The sequence below is a fragment of the Pseudorasbora parva genome, chromosome 7, assembly GCF_024679245.1.
Source record: "Pseudorasbora parva isolate DD20220531a chromosome 7, ASM2467924v1, whole genome shotgun sequence".
Lineage (NCBI taxonomy): Eukaryota > Metazoa > Chordata > Actinopteri > Cypriniformes > Gobionidae > Pseudorasbora > Pseudorasbora parva.
Genome location: NC_090178.1, coordinates 13,571,175 through 13,597,225, shown reverse-complemented (window position 1 = coordinate 13,597,225; position 26,051 = coordinate 13,571,175). Strand labels below are relative to the sequence as shown.

The 26,051-nt window shown below is 37.3% G+C and overlaps 1 protein-coding gene across 2 annotated transcripts; it reads right to left on the bottom strand.

The window, feature by feature from the left end:
- Positions 1–919: 919 nt before the first annotated feature.
- Positions 920–26,051, bottom strand: sh3bp5b (SH3-domain binding protein 5b (BTK-associated)). 2 transcript variants are annotated; one of them, XM_067448215.1, is made up of 10 exons: positions 25,900–26,044; positions 25,725–25,818; positions 24,941–25,003; positions 19,362–19,490; positions 8,791–8,955; positions 8,583–8,713; positions 5,740–5,782; positions 5,246–5,465; positions 4,041–4,352; positions 920–2,414 (listed from the first exon to the last, which is right to left on the bottom strand). In XM_067448215.1, the coding sequence occupies exons 2-10, from the start codon at positions 25,803–25,805 to the stop codon at positions 2,212–2,214; spliced, it is 1,347 nt and encodes a 448-aa protein (XP_067304316.1). In that variant the 5' UTR covers positions 25,806–25,818; positions 25,900–26,044; the 3' UTR covers positions 920–2,211. The 2 variants fall into 2 exon arrangements, with proteins under 2 accessions (XP_067304316.1, XP_067304315.1); XM_067448214.1 differs by having other exon boundaries at positions 25,725–26,051.

The following is a 26,051-nucleotide window of genomic DNA, read 5'->3' as shown; positions in this document are numbered from 1 at the left end:
CATGGCACACCAAACCATCACTGACTGTGTAAACTTTATGCTTGACCTCGAGCAACGTGGATTGTGCGCCTCTCCCCTCTTTCTCCAGACTGGGACCCTGATTTCTAAAGGAAAGGCAAAATTTACTTTCATCAAAGAACATAACTTTGGACCACTCAGCAGTCCTTTTTGTCTTATACCCAGGCGAGACTCTTCTGACGCTGTCTGTTGTTCAAGAGTGGCTTGACGCAAGGAATGCAACAGCTGATACCCATGTCTTGCATACGTCTGTGCGTAGTGGTTCTTGAAGCACTGACTCTAGCTGCAGTCTACTCTTTGTGAATCTCCCCTACATTTTTTAATGGGTTTTGTTTCACAATCTTCTCCAGGGTGCAGTTATCCCTATAGCTTGTACACTTTTTCTACCACATCTTTTCCTTCCCTTCGCCTCTCTATTAATGTGCTTGGACACAGATCTCTGTGAATAACCAGCATATTTTGCAATGACCTTTTGTGTCATCAAAGGTTTTAATGGTCATCTTTTGGATAGCTGTCAGCAGTCTTCCCCATGATTGTGTAGCCTACAGAACTAAACAGAGACAATTCAAAGGTCTTTACAGGTGTTTTAAGTTAATTAGCTGTTTAATTTTCTTAGATACTGAATTTGGGATTTTCCTTAGTTGTCAGTTATAATTATTAAAATTAAAAGAAATAAACATTTGAAATATATCAGTGTGTGTAATGAATGTATATAATATACAAGTTTCACTTTTCGAATGGAATTAGTGAAATAAATCAACTTTTTGATATTTTAATTCTATGACCAGCACCTTAATGTGAATAATGTAGATCTATCGTTTACATCAAAAAGCTCAAATCTCAGGTCGGCCCGAAGTGGAACGGCACTAGCTACATGTTGGAACATTACACACAAGGTTGATTATTTGACTGACTTGACTAATAATTATGCTGCAAGTATTTTATTTCAGTCTGAAAACAATTACACAAGCTTTGTAAACAACAAAAGACTAAACACCATAAATCACTTGTATACGGCTACAAGGTTTGTTTTCTTACCATCTTACCAAAATGGCAACAGATCAAAATAACTTTTTCTAACATTTGAGAAGGCAAAAAAAAGAAACAAAAGGTCACACAAAAACACAGTCTAATGACTAGACCTGAAGCTGTGCCATCTGTCGAAATCAGTGCCTCCTGCACCTGACAAGCAATGGAACATTCAGTAATTGTCTTCTTCATCAGTGCTGTACGTCCCCCACCGAGACCCATCAAATAATTCCTGTAAGCCTTCTGCCCCCCCTCAGAACAGTGCACGGACAGTAGATCCAGCCTTGTATGCTACTTTCTGAACCACTAAGCCATTGTGAATCTGTCTCTATTGCTCTTTTTATATTGAAAATAACTGTTCTTTGTGTAGAGAGAGAAAAATGGAGCGGCATGCACGCAGTCCACCCATGTAGGGAAGCTCACACTTTTGGCTTGTGAAGGAAGGTGAAAGTGACCTGTACGGATCAGCCTGTTGCTGCTGCAGATCTCTGGACGACAGAGAAGGTGACTTGAGACGCAGCTGGTTGGCTTCACTTCCTCAAGACTCACCGATGCAGCGCAGTGGTTCCTCAGACGGTTTTCAGTCCTTGTTTAAGAGTTTATGAAGGACATGCAGGCGAGTCTGTTCATGCGCAGATTTCCTAATATACAGTAACTCAAACAGTTGTAACATTATACTGCCACACAAATAACTGTATTTTTCCAATGACAGTTACACTGATTTGAAAGACAACAAGTGGCAAACATCTACAGCATAACTAATCTCTTATGTATTTCTTTAGTAAAAGGAAAAGTGTACCATAACAAGTGCTAACGTCATCTTTAAGGGACTTTAGACTCTGTATATCTTAACTGGAACGTGTGGGAATGTTGATTTCACAATAGATGTATTTTATGGAGAGATTTGTCTTCATTTCAAAGCTTAACCCAGATCTATGCCCCTTCAAATGGCAGATTTGTCTCCTCAGCACATCAAGTCATGGGTTGCTTCTCACACCTGTAAGATCGAGTGATAGTTCAGTCTGAAATTTGGCAGAACATTCTAGACAGTGAGAGGAATGAGCTGGGAAGACACTGAAGTGGAGGACGAGTGGCTGCCAGTGCCTCTCGATAGCACACAGAATGTGGATGAATACATCAACGCCGGCGTAGCAGCCATTGCAGTCACATCCCGTCAAGCAGGATTGTGGATTGCTGAGCCAGACCCAGGGGGTTTCGCACAGCGTTTTTCCTGCTTTCATTTCGGCTAAGTTTTAGAGATAGCAGGCGGAAACGGCTATCCAAGCCAAAGGTTGTTTTGGTGTTGCTAATGTTATTGTTATTGAAAACGTTGTCCAGTATGGCCTCTGCACCTTCTGCTCGGTCCCCTGTAGACAATGAAGCTGATTAATCAAACAGTTATTAAAAGTGCAAAATATTATTATTACTATTTTTTACTATTATTACTAATATTACTATTATTACAGTTACGCGTTTGGCAGATGTACGTTTTTTTGCCAAAGCGACCTACGTTGTATTCAAAGTATACATTTTATTGGTTCATGCATTCCTGGGAAACAAACTTTGACCTTTCTCTACCATGCTCTACTGTTTGAGCTACAGAAATCATAAGTGTCATACATTTTAAAAACAAGTTTTATTAAAGGGGTCATGAACTCGCTTTTTTTTTAAATATTAAACTATTGTCTGAGGTCAACTTGTGACGTTCGTATGGTTTTTACATTCAAAAACATCATAACGTATAGGCTATTTTCTACAGTGGTTTTGAAGCAGTCTCCAAAACACTTAGTTTTAATGGGCGTGCCGCCCTGAAGACTTGGAAATAAACACCCACGGCTAGGATTGGAGAAGATTTGCATTTTTTAAATGAGCTTCTGCTCCCGTGAGTTCACGTGAGGGATTGTTTTGTAAGTGTCTGGAATAATTATCTGACAGGGTCCAGTCTCAAAACGTATTCATCAAACAAACACAATGATTTATCTCTCATCCACCCGTGAGTTATTTTTTTATTACTTGGCCCGCCTGATTGGTGGATATAAGCACGAACCACATGCGCGCACATGCGCACACGACGGAGATCAAGAAATGAATGTTATTTCATTATTTAAGATTCACCGGCCTGCCGACTTGCTTACGTATTGGTAGCCCGTCTGAAAAACACACAGCTCTGGGACGTTGGGCATTGCGAGCCCTGGGAGTCTGATCACGAATCAACAAATAAGGGATTCTCCAGCCTGTGACCGCGTGCTAAGGTATGCTCTGTTAGACACGTCACATACACATAATCAGTACGATCTGTAACAATGCAATACTATCGCATATAAAAACATGTTTTACTCACGCAAGTGTGTTGCACCATTCCTGTCTGATCCAATATAGAAGGCACATCAATGTGTTTTAATTTCAATTCATGTCTGCAAATCCAGTGTCGACCTGTCTTGTTTACAAATGATTATCTTGCCATCTGCGGTGTGTTTATTGCTCGGTTACGCGATGACGGTGGGTGGGGCTACAGAAGCAGCGTAAATATAGAGGCGCCGTTTCACCCTTATACATCATTGATTTGAGAGCCCCGTTTTCTGGGCCTGGTGTCTATAAAAGCTTTTCTTTTCCTAACAAGGACGTTTTCAGCTCTGAAATGTACAGGATATTCTACAACAATATTTAATTATTTAATGTACTAGGCTTATAGTACATTTAGTATATATATATATCTAATTCATATTCATGTTTAAATGAACAGCCGTGCTTTAAAAAACATAACATTTTAGAGAGTAATTTTGTTTTGCACTTATTTATGCACTGAAAAGTTATCCATCCGTGAGATTTATGAACCCCCTTACAGGGCCCAGGTGCAAGCAGGCAGGAAACTAAGAAAAATGGCATCGTCTCACAGGAGAAACAAGAACAAGCCTTAAAACAATCCCTCACATGCAACTGCAGTGTTATTTGGGTCCCATCCATCAACGCTAACGCATCTAAGAATATCTCACCTCTCTCTAGGTCGCACTCGGGGGAGGATGCGCCACTGCATTCGCTGCGTGGCCCGAGGATGGGAGACATCAGGCTAAAATCCGACAAAGAGACAGTGCTGGGCAGGTCCAGACTGCAGGGGCGAGAGGAGGGGGTGGGGGAGGTGGAGGTTGGAGATACAGAGGAAAAGGAGGATGAGGAGGAGAAAGGGCAAGGCAAGTCCACCGGGCTGTTCGACCCAGAACTGAAGCTACTGTTGGACTGAGTCTCAGAGTCTTCCTCTGACATGGCACTCGTGCTGCCGTTTTCATCCTCGTAGGACCCAGACGCCACTGCAGGAAGACAGAAAGGGAAAAAAATCAGATTCTGAAACATGTACACTGTAAAAAATATTCAGGTCTCCAAATGAACATTTTCTAGTGACTGATCACATCTAAATTTTTCAGTTGGCCAAACTGAATTTCTGTGAATTAAATTGTGTCAATTCACAGAATTTCAATTCGGCCAACTGAAAAATTTAGACGTGGTCAGTCATTAGAACATTTTAAATTGGGGCCATTTTTTTACAATGCGGCGAGACGTGACCCAAGTGTGTCTTTGCTTCAGCCCGAAGCAGTTATTTTCACACCGTTTCCAGACCGGAAGTAACTTTTTAGATTTTGATTTAAGATTACAATAGCAAACTATTTTTTCTGTTTATTAATTTGCACAAATTAATTGTTCACCCTAAGACCTGTAATATGTGCTAACAAAGTAAATAAGATAATTGATTTTAATTTCATGAGGACTTTAGAGGAAAAAGGAACTGCACTGCCTCTACTTGGCTTGGTACACAAAGACCTAAAAGGGATTGGGAAAAGGGTAGCAAAGATCTAGAATACTGAATTTACCTGAATAAAACAAAAAACTGTCACTTCTCAGTCACGATTTATGTATTCCATCAACAAAATATATATACAGTTTTTTAAATTATATTTAACCAAAAACTATTTCATGAAATTATCCTTTTCAGTATAAAATATAATCAGCTTCCCTTCACACTGGTGTTTTTATTGAAATTTTTTGCAAAGCATTCTGGGAATGGCACCTTATGATTGCCCACAATGATTCTTAAAAGGCAGCATCATTTTGCTTGCTACTCAGCATCCATGATGACTAGAGTGCTGTCTAAAATAGTATGTTGAATAAAGAGTTACTACATACATACAGGATAGTCTGGACTCACTTGATATTCCATCAGACTCCATTTTGAAGCCAGGCAAGTCTTCGCCAATGACACCATCACCCTCGGCACCCACGCCTCTCTCCCGTGGGCCTATGCATGAGGAACGTCTGCGCTCATGGATCTCATCTGAGATCATCTCCAGTTTCCTGAGGGCCGACTTATATTCCCCCTTAGCCTGCGTCAGCTTGGCCTGGAGGTCATCCACATTCTTCTTCAGTTGCTTAGGAGGAAAGGACAGGGAAAAACTGAGTTGACATTAAACAAAATATGAAAAAGAAACAAAAATGTAAACACTAAGGACATACAAATAGAGATGTATAGATTAAATTATAAAAACAACAAAATTAAGCATGACCCTATCAAAAGTTCTTAACATTTACCTCGTTTTAAGATTATATTATTGAAATATTATAAAATTACAACAAATCTTTTTTTCAGCGTGTGCTTATCATGTAGCACTTATCATGATACATGCATAAGTCATTTATAAGTACCTCAAGCTGCAAGTAATATTTTGCCTTCATTTCAAAGTAGGGCCTGAAAAAGAGAGTGAGAAAAAGCGATTAGAGCTACTTTAAAGGCGTATAAATAGCATTGCACATATTACCATAGCAACCATTCGCATATGCTGACACATTAATCAAATGATGAGTGAGAGGATTAATGGGGTTCTGTGGTAGAGTTGAGCCTGCTGAGTCACCATCACATGTAAGAAACCCACCTATAACTAAAGCTCCCCTCTGATGTTTATGGGTTTAACATTACCCTAGTCTCAGAGATGGCTGACTCTCAGCATAAACTAATTATGGACAAAAACTGCCTACTTAGAACGAAAGATGCTATCTGACCGACATATAAATTGATTATGTTTGTTTTGAGACCTTTTGCCCATAAACCTACTCACAGATGTGAATGCTTAGCCAATGCATTGTATATATTTTATATTTTATATATATATATATATATATATATATATATATATATATATATATATATATATATATATATATATATATATATATATATATATATATATATATATAAATATAAAAGTAAGCTTAAGAGATAAACACGTACTTGCACAGAGATTGTTTTGGGCCTTGGGGTGAGTTCATTTACTAGCAATTCCACATTTACCATGACAGCAAGGTAAATCCTACAGTCCTCTTAAACATACAACAGAGCAACCATCTACTGGCTGTTTGAGTATCCTTCATCTATTTTTGCGTGCAATCAGAAGTGGACAGTAACTCAAGTAAATTTACTTGATTTACTTAAAGGGGGGGTGAAATGCTGTTTCATGCATACTGATCTTTTTACACTGTTAAAGACATAAGATTCCCATCCTAAACATAGACAAAGTTTCAAAAGTTAAGGTGGACGTTTGATGGGAGTATTTCTTTGTCAAAAATACTACTTCCGGTTAGTCATAAGTTTCGGCAAGTTTTTTGAGATCATGCGTCCCCTTTGACGTTAATGGGGGCGGAATTTCCTTGTATGGGCCGTACGGACAATTCTACCGGAAGCGCGTGAGAGAGAGAGAGGGAGAGAGCGAAAGTAACAGGCTACGCCCATCAAAGCGCTGGCTTGTAGGGTGCTGGACAGGTGATGTGCACATAACAATGTCACCAAAAAAGTGCGTTTTTGGTTGCCAGACCAAGACAGTCCTGCACAGATTCCCCCAAAACCCCGCGTTAAGGCAACAGTGGATGGAATTTGCTTTTCCGGATCAGCAACTGAGTTGCGCGAATGTTTATATCTGTTCGCTGCATTTCGGTGCCGACTGTTTCATAAACAAGGCCCAGCTCGACGCCGGATTTTCCCGATCGCCTAATGCTGAATGATGGAGCAGTCCCAACGTTAGAAGGGTGAGTGAGACTGCTTCAAATGTCTGTGTTTTTTTTAGTCCGCTTACTGTCTACACAAACCACGCGTAAACACACAAACACACGTGCACAACTGCACTTCCCACATGTACACCTTCAAAGACAAAAATACGACGATATAATTCAAGTATAAATATGTAAATAACACAAGCCGCTAAGCATATTATATAGTTAGTGTATAACTTGTACCACATAGAGACGTCCTGCTCTAGTCGTTTTTGCTGCTGCTCCTGTTCAACTGCAGCCTCTGGGTCTGATTCCGGATCATAGATGTATGGCTGTATCTGATTAAAAGCCATATTTTTATTTTGAATAAAGTTTTTTTCCCGCTGTTGACACAGCTTTACGACGCACTCGACTCAACATAGCAGCAGCGAGCACACGTCATTATTTAGCTCCGCTCACACGACACGCCCCCACCCGCTCGGCTTTTTTCGGAAAGACTCGGAACAGCCCATCTTTCTTATATAATTATTAAAAAAATAAAGACTTTTCGGAGATATGCAGGATGCAATGCTACTCTATAGGTACTCAAGATTGACATGACACTGACTGAAACTGAGTGTTTCACCCCCCCTTTAAGTACTGTACTTAAGTACACATTTTGAGTATCTGTACTTTACTTGTGTATTATTTTTTCTGGAAACTTATGACTTTAACTTCACTACATTAAAAGACAAATATCATACTTTTTACTCCACTACATTTCTATCAAGGTCCTCAAAGATGAAAGTCGTTTCTGTAGCAGCTTTGAAAGTCAGTGGATGATTTTTTTCTTCTTTAAAAGTTGTTTGGGTTTTTGCAGAAAGCCTTTCAGGAATCACTCTTGTAGGGTCATGTGAAGTTCAATGATTTCCCAGCATGTTTTTAACACTGATTTATAGTTTATAGTAAAATACAAGAAGACTGATGTCAAAATGTTCATTATGTCGAGTATTCACATAAACAAAGTTGATTATGTCTTAAGTTAATGTGAACAGTTGGGATAATATCAGATGTGTATCAGTGTATTGGATCCATGCATTTGGCCTTAAAGTGACAGCAGCTTTGTAAAGGGCTTTCTAACTTTTATACAAGTATTTAAATTAGTTTAAGTTAGTCGTATACTAGCGTGTGAGATGGAACATCACTAACTGGCTTTAACCATGATGGCACAGTGTGCATTTATACAACAATAAAATAATGCGTTGACATAAAAAAGGAAATGTACTTTTGATACTTTAGTATTTTCGAAAACAAATACTTAAGTAAAAATAATTTTTTTACAACTTTCACTTGTAATGGAGTAATATGTGGCCAGTAGTATTTTTTTACTTTTACTCAAATAATGAAGTTGTGTACTTTGCCCACCTCTGTGTGCAATATGCATCAGACAGGTTAAGCAAAGGCTATTACTAGCCTAAATGGTTTCCCTGAATGCTTTTTTGTTCAACAAATGAATCTGTGCATACTTAGACTTGCTGATGGTGCGTTTGAGCTTCTTCTCGAGCTGTTTCATTCGGCTCATGGCGGCAGTGTACTTGGCAGCCGTCTCCTTGTGCAGTAGCTCACTGCGGGTTTTTATCTGCTCTGCCTCCATCACCTTTAAACCAAAACAGACATGTTTGAGTATTTCCTGGTACACCTCCTTCTACCATCCCACTACTTTGCATCACTCACTCGCTGTGTTGCGTGGTTGAGCATCTCCTGCCAGGCCGAGTCAAACTGCTTCTTGTCGTCCTCCAACAGCCTCTGTTCAGCCAGGGCGATGGTCTCTTTGGCCGCCCGCAGTACCTCCGTGGCCCTCTGGAAGTCTTGCGTGGATCTCTGTGCTTCCAGCTGAGTCTAGGGAACAGGTAGAGGGCATTTACATAAACACAGTGCAATGTGCAATGCCACAGTAAACAACAAAGTGGATAATCCATGAAGCAATTAGTGTAAGAGATGGAGAAACTTTACTCATGCACAGAACTTCCTGTATGGTGACATATTAAAAGTTACCCTTGAACTCCCTTTATGGTGAATTAAAGCAAGCCATGCTAAAGCTGTGCAAAACGTAATCCTTTCCGATTCCTTCACTTTTTAACTCTAATCTTCACATTACTCCCACTGACAGAAAAACCCTGCGGAAACGTCTTACCGACTCAGCCTACTTAGCCAAACAAAACAGGATAGGTTTTGAAACCAACCAATAGCAATAAGGCATTTCTTCTTTGAAGAGTTTTACAGCATAGAGAGATCATTTAAATCAACTCAGAAATTTGGAGAAAATTATACAGTTTATTTTACCAGTAACAAAGTTTATGTTCAGCATTTAAGCAGAATAATAGTTTCTCTCTGTGTCTACACATACATAAATCGATCAGGAATAACATTATGACCACTGAAAACTGAAGTGAATAACACTGATTATCTCGTCATCACGCACCTGTTAGTGGGTAGGATATATTTGGCAGCAAGTGAACATTTTGTCCTCAAAGTTGATGTGTTAGGACAAGCACCAGGATTTGAGCGAGTTTGACAAGGGCCAAATTGTCATGACTAGACAACTGGGTCAGAATATCGCCAAAACTGAAGCTGTGGTCAGCATTTATCAAAAGTGGTGCAAGGAAGGAACAGTGGAGAACCGGTGACCGGGTCATGGGTGGCCAAGGCTCATTGATGCACGTTGGGAGTGAAGGCTGGCTCATGTGGTCCGATCAAACAGACGAGCTACTGTAGTTAAAATTGCTCAAGAAGTTAATGCTGGTTCTGATAGAAAGATGTCAGAATACGCAATGCATCTCTGTTTGTTGCGTAAGGGGCTGCATAGCCGCAGACAAGTCAGGCTGCCGATGCTGACCCCGTCCACCGCTGAAAGGGCCAACAGTGGACAAGTGAGCATGAGAACTGGACCACAGAGCAAGGGAAGAAGGATGGCCGGGTGCGTGTGCGTCGCTTACCTGGGAAACACACGGCACCAGGATGTACTATGGAAAGAAGGCAAGCTGGTGGAGGCAGTGTGATGCTTTGGGCAATGTTCTGCTAGGAAACCTTGAGTCCTGCCATCCATGTGGATGTTGCTTTGACACGTACCACCAACCTAACCATTGTTGCAGACAATGTACATCCTTTCATGGAAACGGTATTCCTTGGTGGCTGTGGCCTCTTTCAGCAGGATAATGTGCCCTGCCACAAAGCAAAAATGGTTCAAGAATGATTTGAGGAGCACGAGTTTGAGGTGTTGACCTGGCCTCTAAATTCCCCAGATCTTAATCCAATCAAGCATCGGTGGGAGTCCGATTCATGGATAGCCCCACCTCGTAACTTACAGGACTTAAAGGATCTGCTGCCTACACAATATTAGGACATAATGTTATGCCTGATCTGTGTACAAAAATATATGTGAAACTTTATATGGTGCCTTTTGAAATGGCAATTACATTTATTATACTGGTATTACTGGTAAGAGCAACAGGAAGATTCATGTGACTTTCACGATAAAACAACATTTTGGATATGTTTGTCACCCAGTGAAGGTGATGCATATATCTACAATAAGACCTTGAATACAGTGAGACTCCAGTCCAAACTGAATCAAACACTGTAAATGGCAGTTAGATGAATACACAAGCCAAGGGATAATCCTCTACCTTTCCTCCTATCTGTCCTATTATAGTATTTCATTCTTAGTTTTAGACAGCTTAATCCGTTTACTTTTTCTTTCCCTTTTCCTCCATCCCTTTTTCACTCTCACACAGGCTATTTTTAGCACAGGCTTCAAAGTTGACATGATGCTGCCGCATTGGCACGGAGAGCTGACAGCGGGGGATCACTGCAGGACAGACCTCCTGTCCACCCAGGAAAGGACACACAAGGGCTGGTGAAGCAAGGTATAAAATTAGAAATAAAAGAAAGAAATACCATTTAAATCAAATGTAAATACATTTAAATTAAATTTAAAAAAAACATTGCGAGGCATCTTTAGAACATATATTTTAGTGTGTTTACATAAAAAATAAAACAAATCACGCCATAAGGTTATTGTGGCTTATGGCTCATGATGTCTTGCAGATGGCAAGACAGACCTCCAATCCACCCAGTAAAGGACACGGAAGGATGTAAGGGCTAGTGTAGTAAGTCAAATAAAAAATAATAATGTAGAGGCATTATTAGCAAGTATATTTTAGTTTGTGAACATAAAAAATAAAACACTACAATCAAGATATAAAGTCTTTAAAAGTTCCAGTAATCTAAAGAATTTAGAAGATGTCAAAACTTTAGAAGTTTTCATGTTCATGCAGGAACAACTTTTTAAAATATTCATTTAAATTGCCCTCAGAGGTACTCCTTGCACTCAGAGGTCAAAGTTATTTCCTGAGTAGTAGCGTGTTAATACTAACTACTTCAAAGTGAGGCATTAAAATAAAATCACATCTAATATATTTAACAAGTAGCATAAAAGAGATTTGAATGAATTGTTTTTGATGTGATTTTATTTTGGGGAACTTTTACACAGAGAAGCTGATTATTAACTTAACTGCAATTAAATGGACAGAAAAATTACTTCTCTTTTTTGCTTATGGGAAAGTTTTATTACATCAAAGCTTCGTTCTCTTTCAAACCCCTGATTTTATTGACTCCAGCTTTAATCAAATTCGAACCAAAAGTAATGCAGAGACGATCGCACAATGAGATGTTTTAGGTCAGTGGTGACCCAGTTGTCATGCTGTTCTGATGTCATTAACCAATTGTCCTGGGTTGGACATAAAAAGTGTAATTTGCAATGCTTTTGTATTCATTTGCAATGCTTTTGGACATCTCATGTGACTGGGTAAAAACAAGATCATTTGTGACTTTTTTTACCTGGAGATTTGACCTTCAATGCATACTGGACTACTGAGACTTCGAACTTAAAGGGATGGTTCACTCAAAAATTAAATGATCCCATGATTTACTCACCCGCAAACCATCCTAGGTGTATATGACTTTCTTCTTTTAGACAAACAAAATTATATAAAAAACTAAAATCTGATTTTAAAGTCCAAAAATGTGCATCCACCCATCATAAAAGTAATCCATACTTTTAATAAATATAAAGGGGTTAATAAAGTTCTTCTGAAGCAAAGTGATGGGTTTTTGGTAAGAAAAATATTCATATTTAAAACTTTGCAAACTAAAATATCTAGCCTTCAGCAGACAGCCCATGTAAGCTTTGACGCCTCTCGCCGTTCAAAATTTAAAAAATTTGAGACCAGTGTTTTGCTTTGCTCTATCCTCTGCGCTTCCGCAGTAATCAATTCGTCACGCGTCAGGTCAAAGGTTACTCTTTGGTCGTAAATCGATGCTTACGGCCGCCTGTCGGAAGCCAGTTATTTTAATTTGATAAGTTTAAAAAATGGATATTTTTCTTACACAAAAGCATCGCTTCATAAAGCCTTTATTAGCACCCCGGAGCCGTATGGATTACTTTTATGATAGGTGGATGCACTTTTTTGGGCTTCAAAATTCTGACCCCCATTTACTGCTACTATAAATCTTGGAAGAGCCAGGTCATTTTTTAATAAATCTATTATTTTAGTCTGAAAGAAGAAAGTATGGATGGCTTGAGGGTGACTAAATCATGAAGTAGATTTTAACTTTTGGGTGAACTGTCCCTTTAAAACAAGAGACTAAAGAAGAGTTCATCTCATCAAACATTTCTGTAGCAGAAAATAAACCTTGAACTGAATTAAGGCCAAAAGGGTTAATTTCATAGTTTAATTTTGTGATAAACATAGCCATTATGAAATTCTCCCACTATTCCTCAATTGTTTAAAGCTTATTGACTGAAGGCGAAAGGCAGCAGAGGGCTTTTGACTCATAAACCGATTGCAATAAATCTGCTTTGGTGCCATGCGGTCACCTTTACACAGTTTACCACCAAGAAGCACATTCAACCAAACAAGCACACATACAGTCCGATTCCTAATTCAAAGGGGCAAATGCAAATAGGCACAATTTTTCACCTTCATTCCTTCTGAGTGCTCTGGTTTATTAACTTCCTACCAAAATACATGCCATGTGGGGAAAAGGGAGGGAAAGAGGACAGGCACAGCCATGGATGTGATAAAGGCATGTGCAGTACAACCATTCCTCATGATTCACAGCCACACTTTGCGAACATTTTCTGAGGGGTTTTATTGTTGAACCTCAATATGGCTCAGTGTTCGACTGCCAAAATTATGTAATAAAGCTTTTGCTCATTTAACAGAGCAACAGGGAACCGCATTTTACACTGTCGCCAACAGCTTTTCATAGTTGTTAGAAGGACCGAACCATCCAAGAAAGGCTCATTGTGGTTAGTAGTTTAATTAAAGGTCTTGTTTAAAGGGTAAAATTCCCTATATCATTTACTCACCCTCATGTGTAACAAAGTAGTTCTAGGCAGCCATTTACTACCGTAGTATTTTTTTCCTCACTATGGTAGTCAATGGCTGCCGAGTTCTGCTTGGTATACACAAATTAATATACTCAAAATATCTCCCTTTGTGTTCACAAGAACAAAGAAATATATTCAGGTTTGGAACAACTTGAGTATGACCAAATTATGACAATTTTCATTTATGAATGAACAAATCCCTTTAAGCCCATTCAATGCTACATATAGATTTAGGATCATTTATATTAAAGGGTTAGTTCACCCAAAAATGAAAATTCTGTCAATAATTACTTACCCTAATGTCATTCGACACCTGTAAAACCTCCGTTCATCTTCGGAACACAGTTTAAGATATTTAATATTTAGTCCGAGAGCGTTCTGTTCCTCCATTGAATGTATGTACGGTATACTGTACCTTTCCAGAAAGGTAATAAAAACATAAAAGTAGCATTGTCTTCTCTTCCGTGTTTGTTTTCAATCTGCAAACAAAGATTTGAACGATTATTAATCAGCGTATTGATTCATGATTCAGATCGCATGTCAAACTGCCAAACTGCTGAAATCACGTGACATTGGTGATCCGAATCATGAATCAATACGCTGATTCATAAACGTTTGAATCTTTGGTTGCGGATTAAAAACGAACACGGAAGAGAAGACAATGCTGAATAAAGTCGTAGTTTGTGTTATTTTTGGACCAACATTTATTTTCGATGCTTTAAGAGATTCTAACTGACCAACTGATGTCACATATGGACTACTCTGATGTTTTTATTACCTTTCTGGAAAGGGACAGTATACCGTACATACAGTGAGGAAAATAAGTATTTGAACACCCTGCTATTTTGCAAGTTCTCCCACTTAGAAATCAAGAAGGGGTCTGAAATTGTCATCATAGGTGCATGTCCACTGTGAGAGACAATGTAAAAAAAAATATCCATAAATCACATGTATGAACAACCTCCTTCCCTCAGTTAGAGCATTGAAGATGGGTCGAAGCTGGGTCTTCCAACATGGAAGCACTGACCCCAAGCCCACAACCAGGATAACCAAGGAGTGGCTCTGTAAGAAGCATATCAATGTTCTGGCGTGGCCTAGCCAGTCTCCAGACCTAAACCCAATAGAGACTCTTTGGAGGGAGCTCAAACTCTGTTTTTCTCAGCGAAAGGCCAGAAACCTGACTGATCTAGAGAAGATCTGTGTGGAGGAGTGGGCCAAAATCCCTCCTGCAGCGTGTGCAAACCTGGTGAAAAACTACAGGAAACGTTTGACCTCTGTAACTGCAAAAAAAGGCTTGATTTTCTCAGGTGTTCAAATATTATTTGCAGCTGTATCATACAAATAAATAGTTAAAAAAAAATCAGACGTGATGTGATTTCTGGATTTTTTTTTAAATTATGTCTCACACAGTGGACAAGCACCTATGATGACAATTTCAGACCCCTCCATGATTTCTAAGTGGGAGAACTTGCAAGATAGCAGGGTGTTCAAATACTTATTTTCCTTACTGTACATTTAATGGAGGAACAAAAGCTCCTCCATTTCTCTAAGAAGAAATTAGCTCTCGGACTAAATATAAAATATCTTAAACTGTGTTCCGAAGATGAACAGAGGTCTTACGGGTGTCGAATGACATTAGGGTAAGTAATTATTGACAGAATTTTCATTTTTGGGTGAACTTACCCTTTAATGCAACACTTTCCTGTATGTCAGTGGAAACGTCGGCCTTTTATTAAAATGGTATCTTTGGGGTTTTAAGGTGGGTTATATTTAAAGATTCATTTCCATTTTCACTTTGAACCCAGCTAACAGGGAATGTGCTTAGAAGGTTCTGGCAAGGTACATTGTTCATGGAATGTTTTTTACAGAAAGCATGAAGTTTAGTTTAAATGTTACTTGGTCAGAGAGCATTCTAAAGTAATGTCCCCATAATGTTTGCAAAATTGTTTACAACATTTTTAAAAAGAGATAACTTAATGGGAAAAAACATATTTTTGTTAGCTGGAGATGCTTCATAATATTACAATGTGTCTAGTGTTTGAGGATGTTAACACAATAAAATACATTAATTCTTATTATAAAGCTTTTACTTACCAAGCAACTTTTTTTACTGCCAAGCCTTTGCACACTATTAGTCTAATTGTATCCAACTCGATAATAAATAAATGTAGGTGTCATAGGTAATAGTTGCTAATATGCTGTCAACATCGCTGATATTTAAGACGGAGACATTGCAATAACACTGGCTTTAGGAAAACACAAGGTCACATTTAGGACATCTAATGTAGTCATAAAGCTAAAGAATTTATATACAAGCTACCCATATTTTTATGAGAATGCTGCAGTGGCGCTCTGGAGGTGTTTTAGCTGTGCTGGCCATCTGACAAGAGCGGTGCCTGCTTCTCAAAGTAAAGTGCTGCTGAGTGAGACCAAATCATTATTGGACATGACAAATCAGGAGCATAAAGGTCCTTCCCTGTGTTCAAGAGTGCTCTGAGGACACATTATGGCAAAGGGATTTCCAATGCTCTTCTAAAACAGAGCAGTTCAGTGTTATATCTTACAGAGTCTAATGTTCACAGCACTTAAGAGTTGGTACTCATTTCCACACTCTGCATTGTGGTTATATAATGGTCAACTAAACACGAGGTTAGCAAATCATTATGCAAGTTATTTACATTCAGAAGTCTCAAAGTTACAACAGCCGGTTTAATTCTTAAGATCAGAGAAATAAACAGACTTTTGGTTTTGCTAAGACTGTTTGAAAGGAACGTACGAAAGGTACGTATAAAAAAAAAAAAAAAAATTATGGTTTTGTTAGGCAAGTATGCATTCAATTTTATCAAAACTTACATTAAAATACTTTTATATTGTTACCAAAAACAATTTTTAAATAAAAGTTCTTTTGAACTTTTTATTCATCAAAGAATCCTAAAATCCTGTATCATGGACTCCGTAAAAATATTAAGTAGCGGAACTGGTTCCAAAATTGAGCACCAAATCAGGATATAGAATAATTTCTGGAGAATCATGTGACACTGAAGACTGGAGTAATGCTGAAAATTCAGCTTTGCCATCACAGGAATAGATTACATTTTAAAATATATTAAAATAAAAAACAGCTCTTTTAAATTTACAATAATATTGCACAGTATTACTTTTTTGACTGCATTATTCATCAAATAAATGCAGTCTCAGGGAGCATGAAATATTTTTTCCAAGGCCGTGACCATATATTATACATGGGGGGGGGGGGCCTTATTGATTTATTTAAATTAAATAATTTATTAAAGGGATTTAAAGAAATAAAGAAAAATAAATAAGAACACTAAAAGTTACAGTTCTATTGTTGTAAACTATTTGCAAATAATATTTTTTTAAATATGCACACATTCACTCTTATTTTCATCTGTTTAATATGTAAACATGCATAACGTTTCTTGTCACGTTAAATTCAGTTATGATTTACATAATGTTATTTTTTCAACTGAAACTTGTCTCCCTTTAATGCTCCCAAAATAACTGGTAAATTCCCAACTTCATTTTTTTAATTTGCCATTAGAATATGATTCACAGCTCTTAATGGTAATGATAATAATGTTGAAGTCTTTACAAATTAAATTCAGTAAAAACATATTTTACAAGCATACTGGAAGAGCATTAAACAGAAAACACGGATGTATGTGTGTATGAGAAAGAGGATGTGCATGCATTATACAGAGAAGTGCAGAATACATTATAAGAGCATTATATCTGATTCTTCTAATGAGAAATGTGTTCTGAATTATTAATATGAGAACAGTTCTGAAATCCATCCTCGAATCAGCAGGCCAGTCATACGTGGTGCTGTTACGGTTTCCTGCCTTCATTATACCTCATCACTGATTCTATCTAAACTCAAGAGTCTTCAACTGCCTTCAGATCTAAAGGACTCTGACAACTGCTGCCGAAGCCTTGTGATCCATCTTTTTTTGAAAAAAAACTGTGATGGGCACTTGATGATTGTGTGAGCGTAAGCTAGACTTTGAAGTGGGCCACTGTAAATACAGAGTGTGAATATGAAATCACATTTGAATGAGAAAATATACTCTCCTGATAAATGAACAAGCTGTTAACTTTTGATGTTTTAACTTCTTAAAGTTACAGTACGGTTTCATGGTACATCAAACCAACCTTTTTAAAAAGCAACACAAGAACTTGTATTAATTGGAATCAGATCTGCGATATGCTCTGGCCTAAAACAGCCAGCTGCTTCTCTGAATATAACACATATAAATATAAGAAAAAGGATGTTGTCTATTGCGGAAGTGATTTCAAAAAGAGGAAAAAATATTGCTCTAAATAACGTGGTATTTTGAATGGGGGGGGGGGGGATTTCCACTTACTCTTGTGAATAGAACTGGCAAAAGAGGACATAAGTGGTTGTTTGAAATGCTTTTCTAAATATACTGATGTAAAATTAGGGGGAGAAGGTCAGAGAGAGCAAACTGCAAAATTCTGAAATGAAATGAAAATTCTGTCATCATGTACTCGCTCCAAACTACACCAAGACTTTTCTTCATCTACAAAACACAAATGACTTTAAAAAGTCAACTTCAAATGATTTTAAAATAAATAGACAGTCCACTCAACTAGCACTTTGATGTTTAAAAATGTTCATTAAGAGATTGTAAATATAGTAAGCTGTCATAAATATTATATCATATATCAGTCATATTAATCGAGCTGTTTAGTCAAAATTTTCTGAAAAGACTTGATTGCTTTATAAGATTGAATCTAGAATTAAAGATTAACGAAAGTCTTCCAATGTTTGAAACAACATGATGGTAAGTCATTGATGACAATTTTTTCGTTTTTGGATTAATTAAACCATTTATTTTATTTTTATTTAAAAAATTTTTTTACTACTAATACTACTACTACTAATAATAATAATAATGATAGCAATATAAAAATAATATCAATATTTGTAAATCTTTGCTGTAAAAGATGCAATTTGTTATTATTAATCTTCGCTTTACGCACAAATATGCCATTTATTAAAATAATTTTTAAAATAATATTCATTATCATAATGTTCTTAAAAACACTTCTCGCTAAAAGGCAACTGGTGTTTCAAATGAGAATAACCTATCAGTATAAAAGCACATCCTTTAAAAGAGCAAAGACAGTTTAAAACAGTTTAAATTAATCATCTTCACATTTTTTATTATAGAGGAGCTTGACAACCCAGACGGGACTGTTTCCATAAAAACACTGCAGTTTGTCCCTGAGGAAAACAATAACTTCAAAGGGCCATCGCTCTCCTCCACCACCAAGGAAACTGAAGAACATTAAGTGCTGTGTCAGTGAAATGAAATAGGCCACTTACAATTCTTCCTTCACGGAGTGAAAAACATAACACTAAACTAAATCTTGCCCCAGTTTCAGAGCAGGTCAATGCTCCTGTTGTAACTGATTCAGTCAAATAAACTTTAAGTGTTAGACATTTTACAGTCCAGCTGCAATTCACTAACTGATATAAACCGATAATCTGCTCTTAGAATAGCACAGGCCTTCGAGAAAAGGGAACCGAGATTTGAACGTTTTAACATTCGCTCTCTCTCAGCAAAGTCTTTTACGCCTCGTTAAAATGAAGCCAACCACCTGTGACAGATCTAGAGTTAATGCTACTGTGCCATCCAGCTTATAGCAGATGACAAGCTGATACCACAGCAATCTCCAGAGAGGGATAAAAGCAAACACACCGCAGACAAAATGATGGAGTGCCAACTAAAAACAGACGCTGTGTGGGTGAAGTTGGCTTTAGGAAGATAATATTGGGTTCTTGTTTTGATTTTCTTGGCCTCACCTGCCGCGCCACCCGCCGGGCCTCCCAGTATGGTTTCGACTCCTCCACCGCTTTTCCAATCTTCTTCACCAGCTCATCCAACTTTAAAGTCGCTTCTACCAGCACAGAACGAAACTTCTGCCTGGCATCCTAGAGACGGATCACACATGAACAATCAAATGGCTATAGGGATGCACAGTATACCGGTGCCATATCAGTTACCAGCGAATATTAGAGACTTTTTTTTATTGACCGATATTGTATTGTCAGTATTGTATATTTAATTGTAATTTACTAATTTTCCCCGTGTGTATTCGTATTTAGAATATCTTTTAATCATCATCTAATATTCATGACACCGTTTTCATTTTAAAAGCGGAAAACTTTTTATGGTTTTTGGCCGTTAATTTACGCAAGAAGAAAAAGTGTTTTGGGGGCCTGACAACACAAAATTTTGAAAACGGGATTTAAATGTGCAAGCTTTTTTAAAACTATACTGTTATCTTTCAAAAAAATGTGAATCTGTGAAAACTGTGACATCTTGCACATGCTTATTCATGAAACGAGTTGAGGCTTGGACCCACCCTGCGTCCCAATTCGCATACTATCCATCCTAAATAGTATTCGAAAATAGAATTAGTATGTCCCAAATCGTAGTATGTTGAAAAGAGTATTCCAAAGATTCCCGGATGGTTTACTATTTCCGGTCCGAATTCAAAGTACGGATCGACGTGCACTCTAACGGCTGATATTGCCCACAACCCATTGCGAGTTGGATGAGGATTCGATTAGAACTACAAACGCGGATAAAAAGCGTTAAAAAACTACAAACATGACAGATATGCGAGTCAGACGGTTAAGTAGAGAAGTTTAGATAAAGGGGTTTAAGTGACCAACTATCAATGTTTAACCTGACAAAAATATATTTATTCAGTATTATCCACATTATATTTCCCCTGTAGCAGCATTGTGAACTTTTTTAATGACACGTTTGGCCATTAACTTTTAAATGCATCATTATATTTAAACTGCAAACACATGAGGAGAGTCTCTGACCCACAAAGACCCACACATGGCAGATCAACGAGCGGCTACATTTCTCTCCGATACGGTAGGAGATTAATCTGAATGTGGAGGATTTGAACTGTGACGAATCTGACGATGACTTAGAGGGCAGTTAAACTGTGACGGGATGCACGTAACTAAGCGACAGAGTCCGTTAAAGATGGCGAAGTAGTATGTCCCGAAGCTTGCATACTTTTCTGCTACACACTCAAAAGTATATACCTTTTCTTCACAAAAAGAGTACATACTTTTAGGACGTAGTATAAGTAGGCGAATTGGGACGCAGCACTAGAAACGGCGTTCCTTACGTCACGACTTAACAAGAGGATAGGTGTGTAGTTTGTTGTGACATCGCCAACTACTGGCCTGGCAGCATAATACAGCGATTTTAATTGTTTTCGTTGAGGACAGGGATTATTTTAAAGGGTTAGTTCACCCCAAAATTAAAATTATGTCATTAATTTTGAAACGTTATGAATCAGCGTATTGATTTATGATTCGGATCTCATGACAAACTGCCAAACTGCTAATATCACGTGACATTGGCGATCTGAATCATGAATCGATACACTGATTCATAACAGTTCAAAGTTGTTTTGAAATCACTATATAAGTCGTTATTTCGGGGGAGGAGGACTATTCTCGTTGCTTCATAAAATTATTGTAGAGCCACTGTAGTAAGATGGACTTTTTAACGATGTCTTTAGTGCCTTTTATTGGTCTTGAGAGAGAAAATGACATTTGTGTCAATGAAGCCTTCAGAACTTTAAGAGCCTTCAGATTTCAACAAAAATATCTTAATTTGTGTTACAAAGATGAATGGAGGTCTTACGGGTGTCGAACAACATGAAGGTGAATAATTATTGACAGAATTTTCATTTTTGGGTGAACTAACCCTTTAACAACATTGCTGTCTGTACGTGAAAAACACAAAATATTATTTTTTCTATTTTTAGTACATCATTGTCGTGTAAACGTACACACTGTATTAATCTTTAAAAACAAATAAATATAAAGATTATTATAATATTTATTATTATTAATAATAGTCAAATAGTACAAACTAATAATTTAACACCGTTAAATGTCATTTTTAGCAACTCTCAAAATGAATATCCATTTTTCATACTGTACTATTATAATGTTGTGATTCAAATTCATTTGTAGCATTTAATCTTAATATATTTATTTATTTTAAACATTTTTGTGTCGTTTCTATTATGAACATAGTTCTGGATCAAAGGTGATGCATTGTATCTACCAAACGATGGCATAAACACACTTTATAGAAATTACCACACTGATTTATGCTGGCAACATCTGAAATCAATATTGTAATTGGAAATACAAGGAATACCACGTAACTGCATAATTATATAAATGTATATAATAAATATTATTCACTTTCAAATTATACAGTGAAATGACTTGAGCCAACTGGATAGTCTTTTAAGATTTCAACTTGTCATGGCATTTGGGTCAACTATGCACATAAAAAGTGCTATACATAAAAAGGACGTAAAATCAGTTTATCTGTAATTAGATTTGCAAGGAGATATGTGAAGATGTCTAAAAAAAACATTAAAAAAATGCTTTTCACTTGAGTTGTAAACAAGCTTTTTCATTAAATGTAATTCAATCATTATTTTCCATTTATTGCCCAAGGCAAAGAAATTAGATTAAATCCCATTCGTCAAAACACGAATTGATTATTTGCAGCAGACTCGCATAACAGGAAAAAGAAAACACCAAGAGTTAAATCTTAAGTCCACTTTGAAGTGCAACAGAGCCAGTGACGCAAAAACAACACTAATTTGGTTGACAGCCAAATACCTCAATTATGGGATTCTCCGAAAAATCATCAAAGTTGGACTGGGTCAAGAAAGTCTGCATAAACAGTGACAACTATTGCTACTGCACGCACTACTGCACTTTCTTAATTGTTTGTGCGTACAAAATAGAGGTTGTGACTAATGGACTAGTCAACTTTAATGCGCTGCCATGACGCTTTAACCATGACATCGACTAGTTGCGCTGATCATGTGATTTTTATTAGGTTATTAAGCAACGTCATATCGATTTTTCTGCTCAAAGAGGATAACTTTTTCACTGGCTAGGAATACCATCAGCCCACAGTGGGTTAGCATGTGCCCTACTTTATTTATTTCATCTGCAGGAAACATCTTGCTGATATGTTCAGTGAGGAAGACTGTGTTTTTGCTTCAGGAGCTGGACTGCCAGAGAAATTGGCAAACAGTTCATTTTAAAGGGTTAGTTCACCCAAATATGAAAAATCTGTCATTAATTACTCACCCTCATGTTCCAAGACCTTTGTTCATCTTCAGAAAACAAATTAAAATATTTCTGATGTAATCCAAGAGCACTCTGACCACACATAGAGCTCTCAGATCTCATCATAAAATGTTGTCATTTGTGTTCTGAAGATGAACGGAGGTCTCACGGGTTTGGAACGACATGATGGTGAGTAATTAATGACAGAATTTACATTTTTGAGTGAACTAACCCTTTATGAAAGTATGTCTCCTTTGGCCTCTGTTTTTGCCTCACAATCACACTACAGACTAGCTAAGTCATTTTATCAAATTATTACACTAGGACATGCCCAAACAATGAACTCAGTGGCATGGGGACAGTTAAGTGTGACCAAAGTGACCACATGACTGAGTCTGAACAGCTGAGTGTGTTTTTGTCTAAGCCTGTCCTTGTTTACTGTATGCTGCATTTCGGAGATATACGCTTGATTCTACTAAAAAAATGCTCTGCATAAAAAAAAAATCTAAGGATATGAACACCAAATATAAACACAAATATCATATTCCTTGTCATTTGATTATTTGGCTTAAATTAAAACTATCCAAACATTAAATCTTTCATCATCTTTTTTAAATTTACTTATTTTAGTTAAGTAAAACACAGAATTCACATACTGATTTTCCAGTCATTTGGTTCTCAAGTAACACTTGATCTATTGCATAATCCTGACATTATAACACATTCCTTTCTATGCCAAAGTACAAAATCCAAATTTAAGACAGGTGACTAGTAACAGTTTACCAACTGATATGATATCTTAAAGGTAGGGTAGGTAAGAATGATCTAATGAACACTTTTGTCCAAATTTGTTTAATCTTTCTTTATATGTCAATACATAATTAAAATGTAAGTACTCTGAAAAAGAGAGTATAAAAATCGAGTGACTCTAGACTTTTTAATCTGAAACAAAACCCGCACATTATTTTCGTCCGGGACGAAACAAGTGATTGGCTTGGGCGACTGTCACTCTCTCTCGCTACCATGGCTACCGCCGCTTTTGCTACAGGATCTGCCCACATGCGCGCACCCCTAGAAAGAGCAAAAGCATTCAAAATTCACAGTGCCGGGTTTTGCAGTCACCGAAGAAGAAAAAAAAAGAAAAGAACACAGTACAAGAAAAGGCAATGCATAAAAAGTCTTTGGATAAACAAAGAAATCCAACGCGAGTAAATATCAGCAAGGCTTTCCAACGATGTCGAGAACTGAGGGACCTCAAGGGGCTGAACAACGACTCATTGCTGGCTGTATTTCTGCTGGACAGGTAATCTTTCATTTTGATTATACATTTTTTTGGTTTATGCTTTCATGAAGCATGCATCACTAGCAGACGTAGCTGCCTAATATAGCTAACATAACATTACTTAGCATAAAGTTACAATTTTATACACTTAGCCATTAGTAGAGATGATAAATACTCAATATGCTTAGCTCAAGTTGATCGCTGACGTGTTAAATTTCGCAAAATGTAACTTTAGATAACAATATGCATGTGTAAAAGCTAGTACACCGCATCCATTTTTTTTTTTAAAACAGTTAGCTTTAGCTACTACTAATCAAAAATGCTTTCATCATGGAAACGCTTGCATTCAAAACACAGTATATGTTATGAATCTTACACGAAATTCATCTTCATTACAGTATAACTGATGTGATTGGAAAAACATGTATCAATGCTACCCGTTTTTAGCTTTGCCTTATTAATATAACTAGCTCGTTACCGAATCAAACAAAAATATATTTTAAACTTTACCAGTATTGGTATTCTAGCTTGATAGTGAGTACTAAAAGACATTTTATTTGTTTATATTCATACTGATAAAGTTAGATTTTTTATTACACGTGATTCTGACATGATGTGACTACATGCACTCCGCTCGTCTCAGGTAAATAATGCGTCTTTCAGCTGAGTGGAACTTTAGATGCAATTAATCGAGTATGGATTTGTATATATATGTGTGTGTGTGTGTATATATATATATATATATATATATATATATATATATATATATATATATATATATATATATATATATAATTATAGACTATACACACAGCCTACATTATGTAAACACAAACTTTTATTTGGGACGTGATTGATCACGATAATAAAGCACTTCAAATAGGCTTTCATTTATTAATGAAATAAATTATATTTATTCTTTACTAGCCTATTACCTAAACTTTTGGGTGTTGGATCATACCTCAAGCTCAGTTTCACATCTATTGATGTCATCTGTGGACTGATTCAGCTTCTCAAGCTCTCCCTGTAAAGAAAAGTTAGTCAGAAATTTAAAATATGGACATATCAAATATAGACTACAGTTGCCCAAAGAAGAGAAAGAGTACTATGCTGCATATGAATGCACATATACTGTATTTAGACCTGTGATACCGCAGGGTAATAAAAGTTCCGCTTATTGTAATCAACTACACGTCGATAAAATATGGACAGTCTCGGGTTGCAATTATTATTATTACTTTAAAACTGTGAGTGTTTGATATTCATAGCTAAAATGATCAACCTATACAAGTTGTCACTTAAATTCTCTATAGGCTAGTTTGTTTCCTTCCGTGTTTCTTGCTTCAGTCTCCAAATTATGCATTTCAGATTTATGCTACAATACATCAAATCAAATTAATCTCTCTCTGGCGTCGCATTTCAGGCGTATTTGTGTTTTGTCAAAGAGCAGGTGGCTTGTTTTTCCAGCGAAATCTGGCAACACACTGAATTGGGGCAGCAGTGCACTCACTCAGTAGCCTACCGCAGACGAGCCGTCAATAAAAAAAGCAAGTTGCGGCGTTTTAATCAATAATACCACCTCAGAGTCAAGAAGTCAATAAACATGCAGTGTTGCCGATAAGCAACGCGTGATATGAAACCAGTCAATTAAATCAATGTGCAAATTAATAAGTGTTTGAAACGGTCGCTCGTTTCATCTCATTTGATAAATTGACATGCCTTTAGCACAAATATCAATAATGTACCTGAATCCTCGGGTCTACCTCCTCTTCTTCGGGTGATTCAAATTCTTCATCCGACCTGTTCTCCTTGTCTGAGCTGTCCATTTTATTTTATTATCTTGCAAAAAATAAACAAAGAAATGCCCTCCTGTGAGGTGAATTCTAAGTATATGCGTCCGTTAAAGACTATGCTACACACCAACAGATATCATTCCCCGACGCTGTCCGGATTCCTCATTTAATGAGAGAAATGCAGAGACCCACGCGCGTGTCTGGATGGATCCCCGCGCGTCCACACACACACACACACACAGCTGTGCTGTATGGAAGCCGTGAAGAGTGAAGACAAGG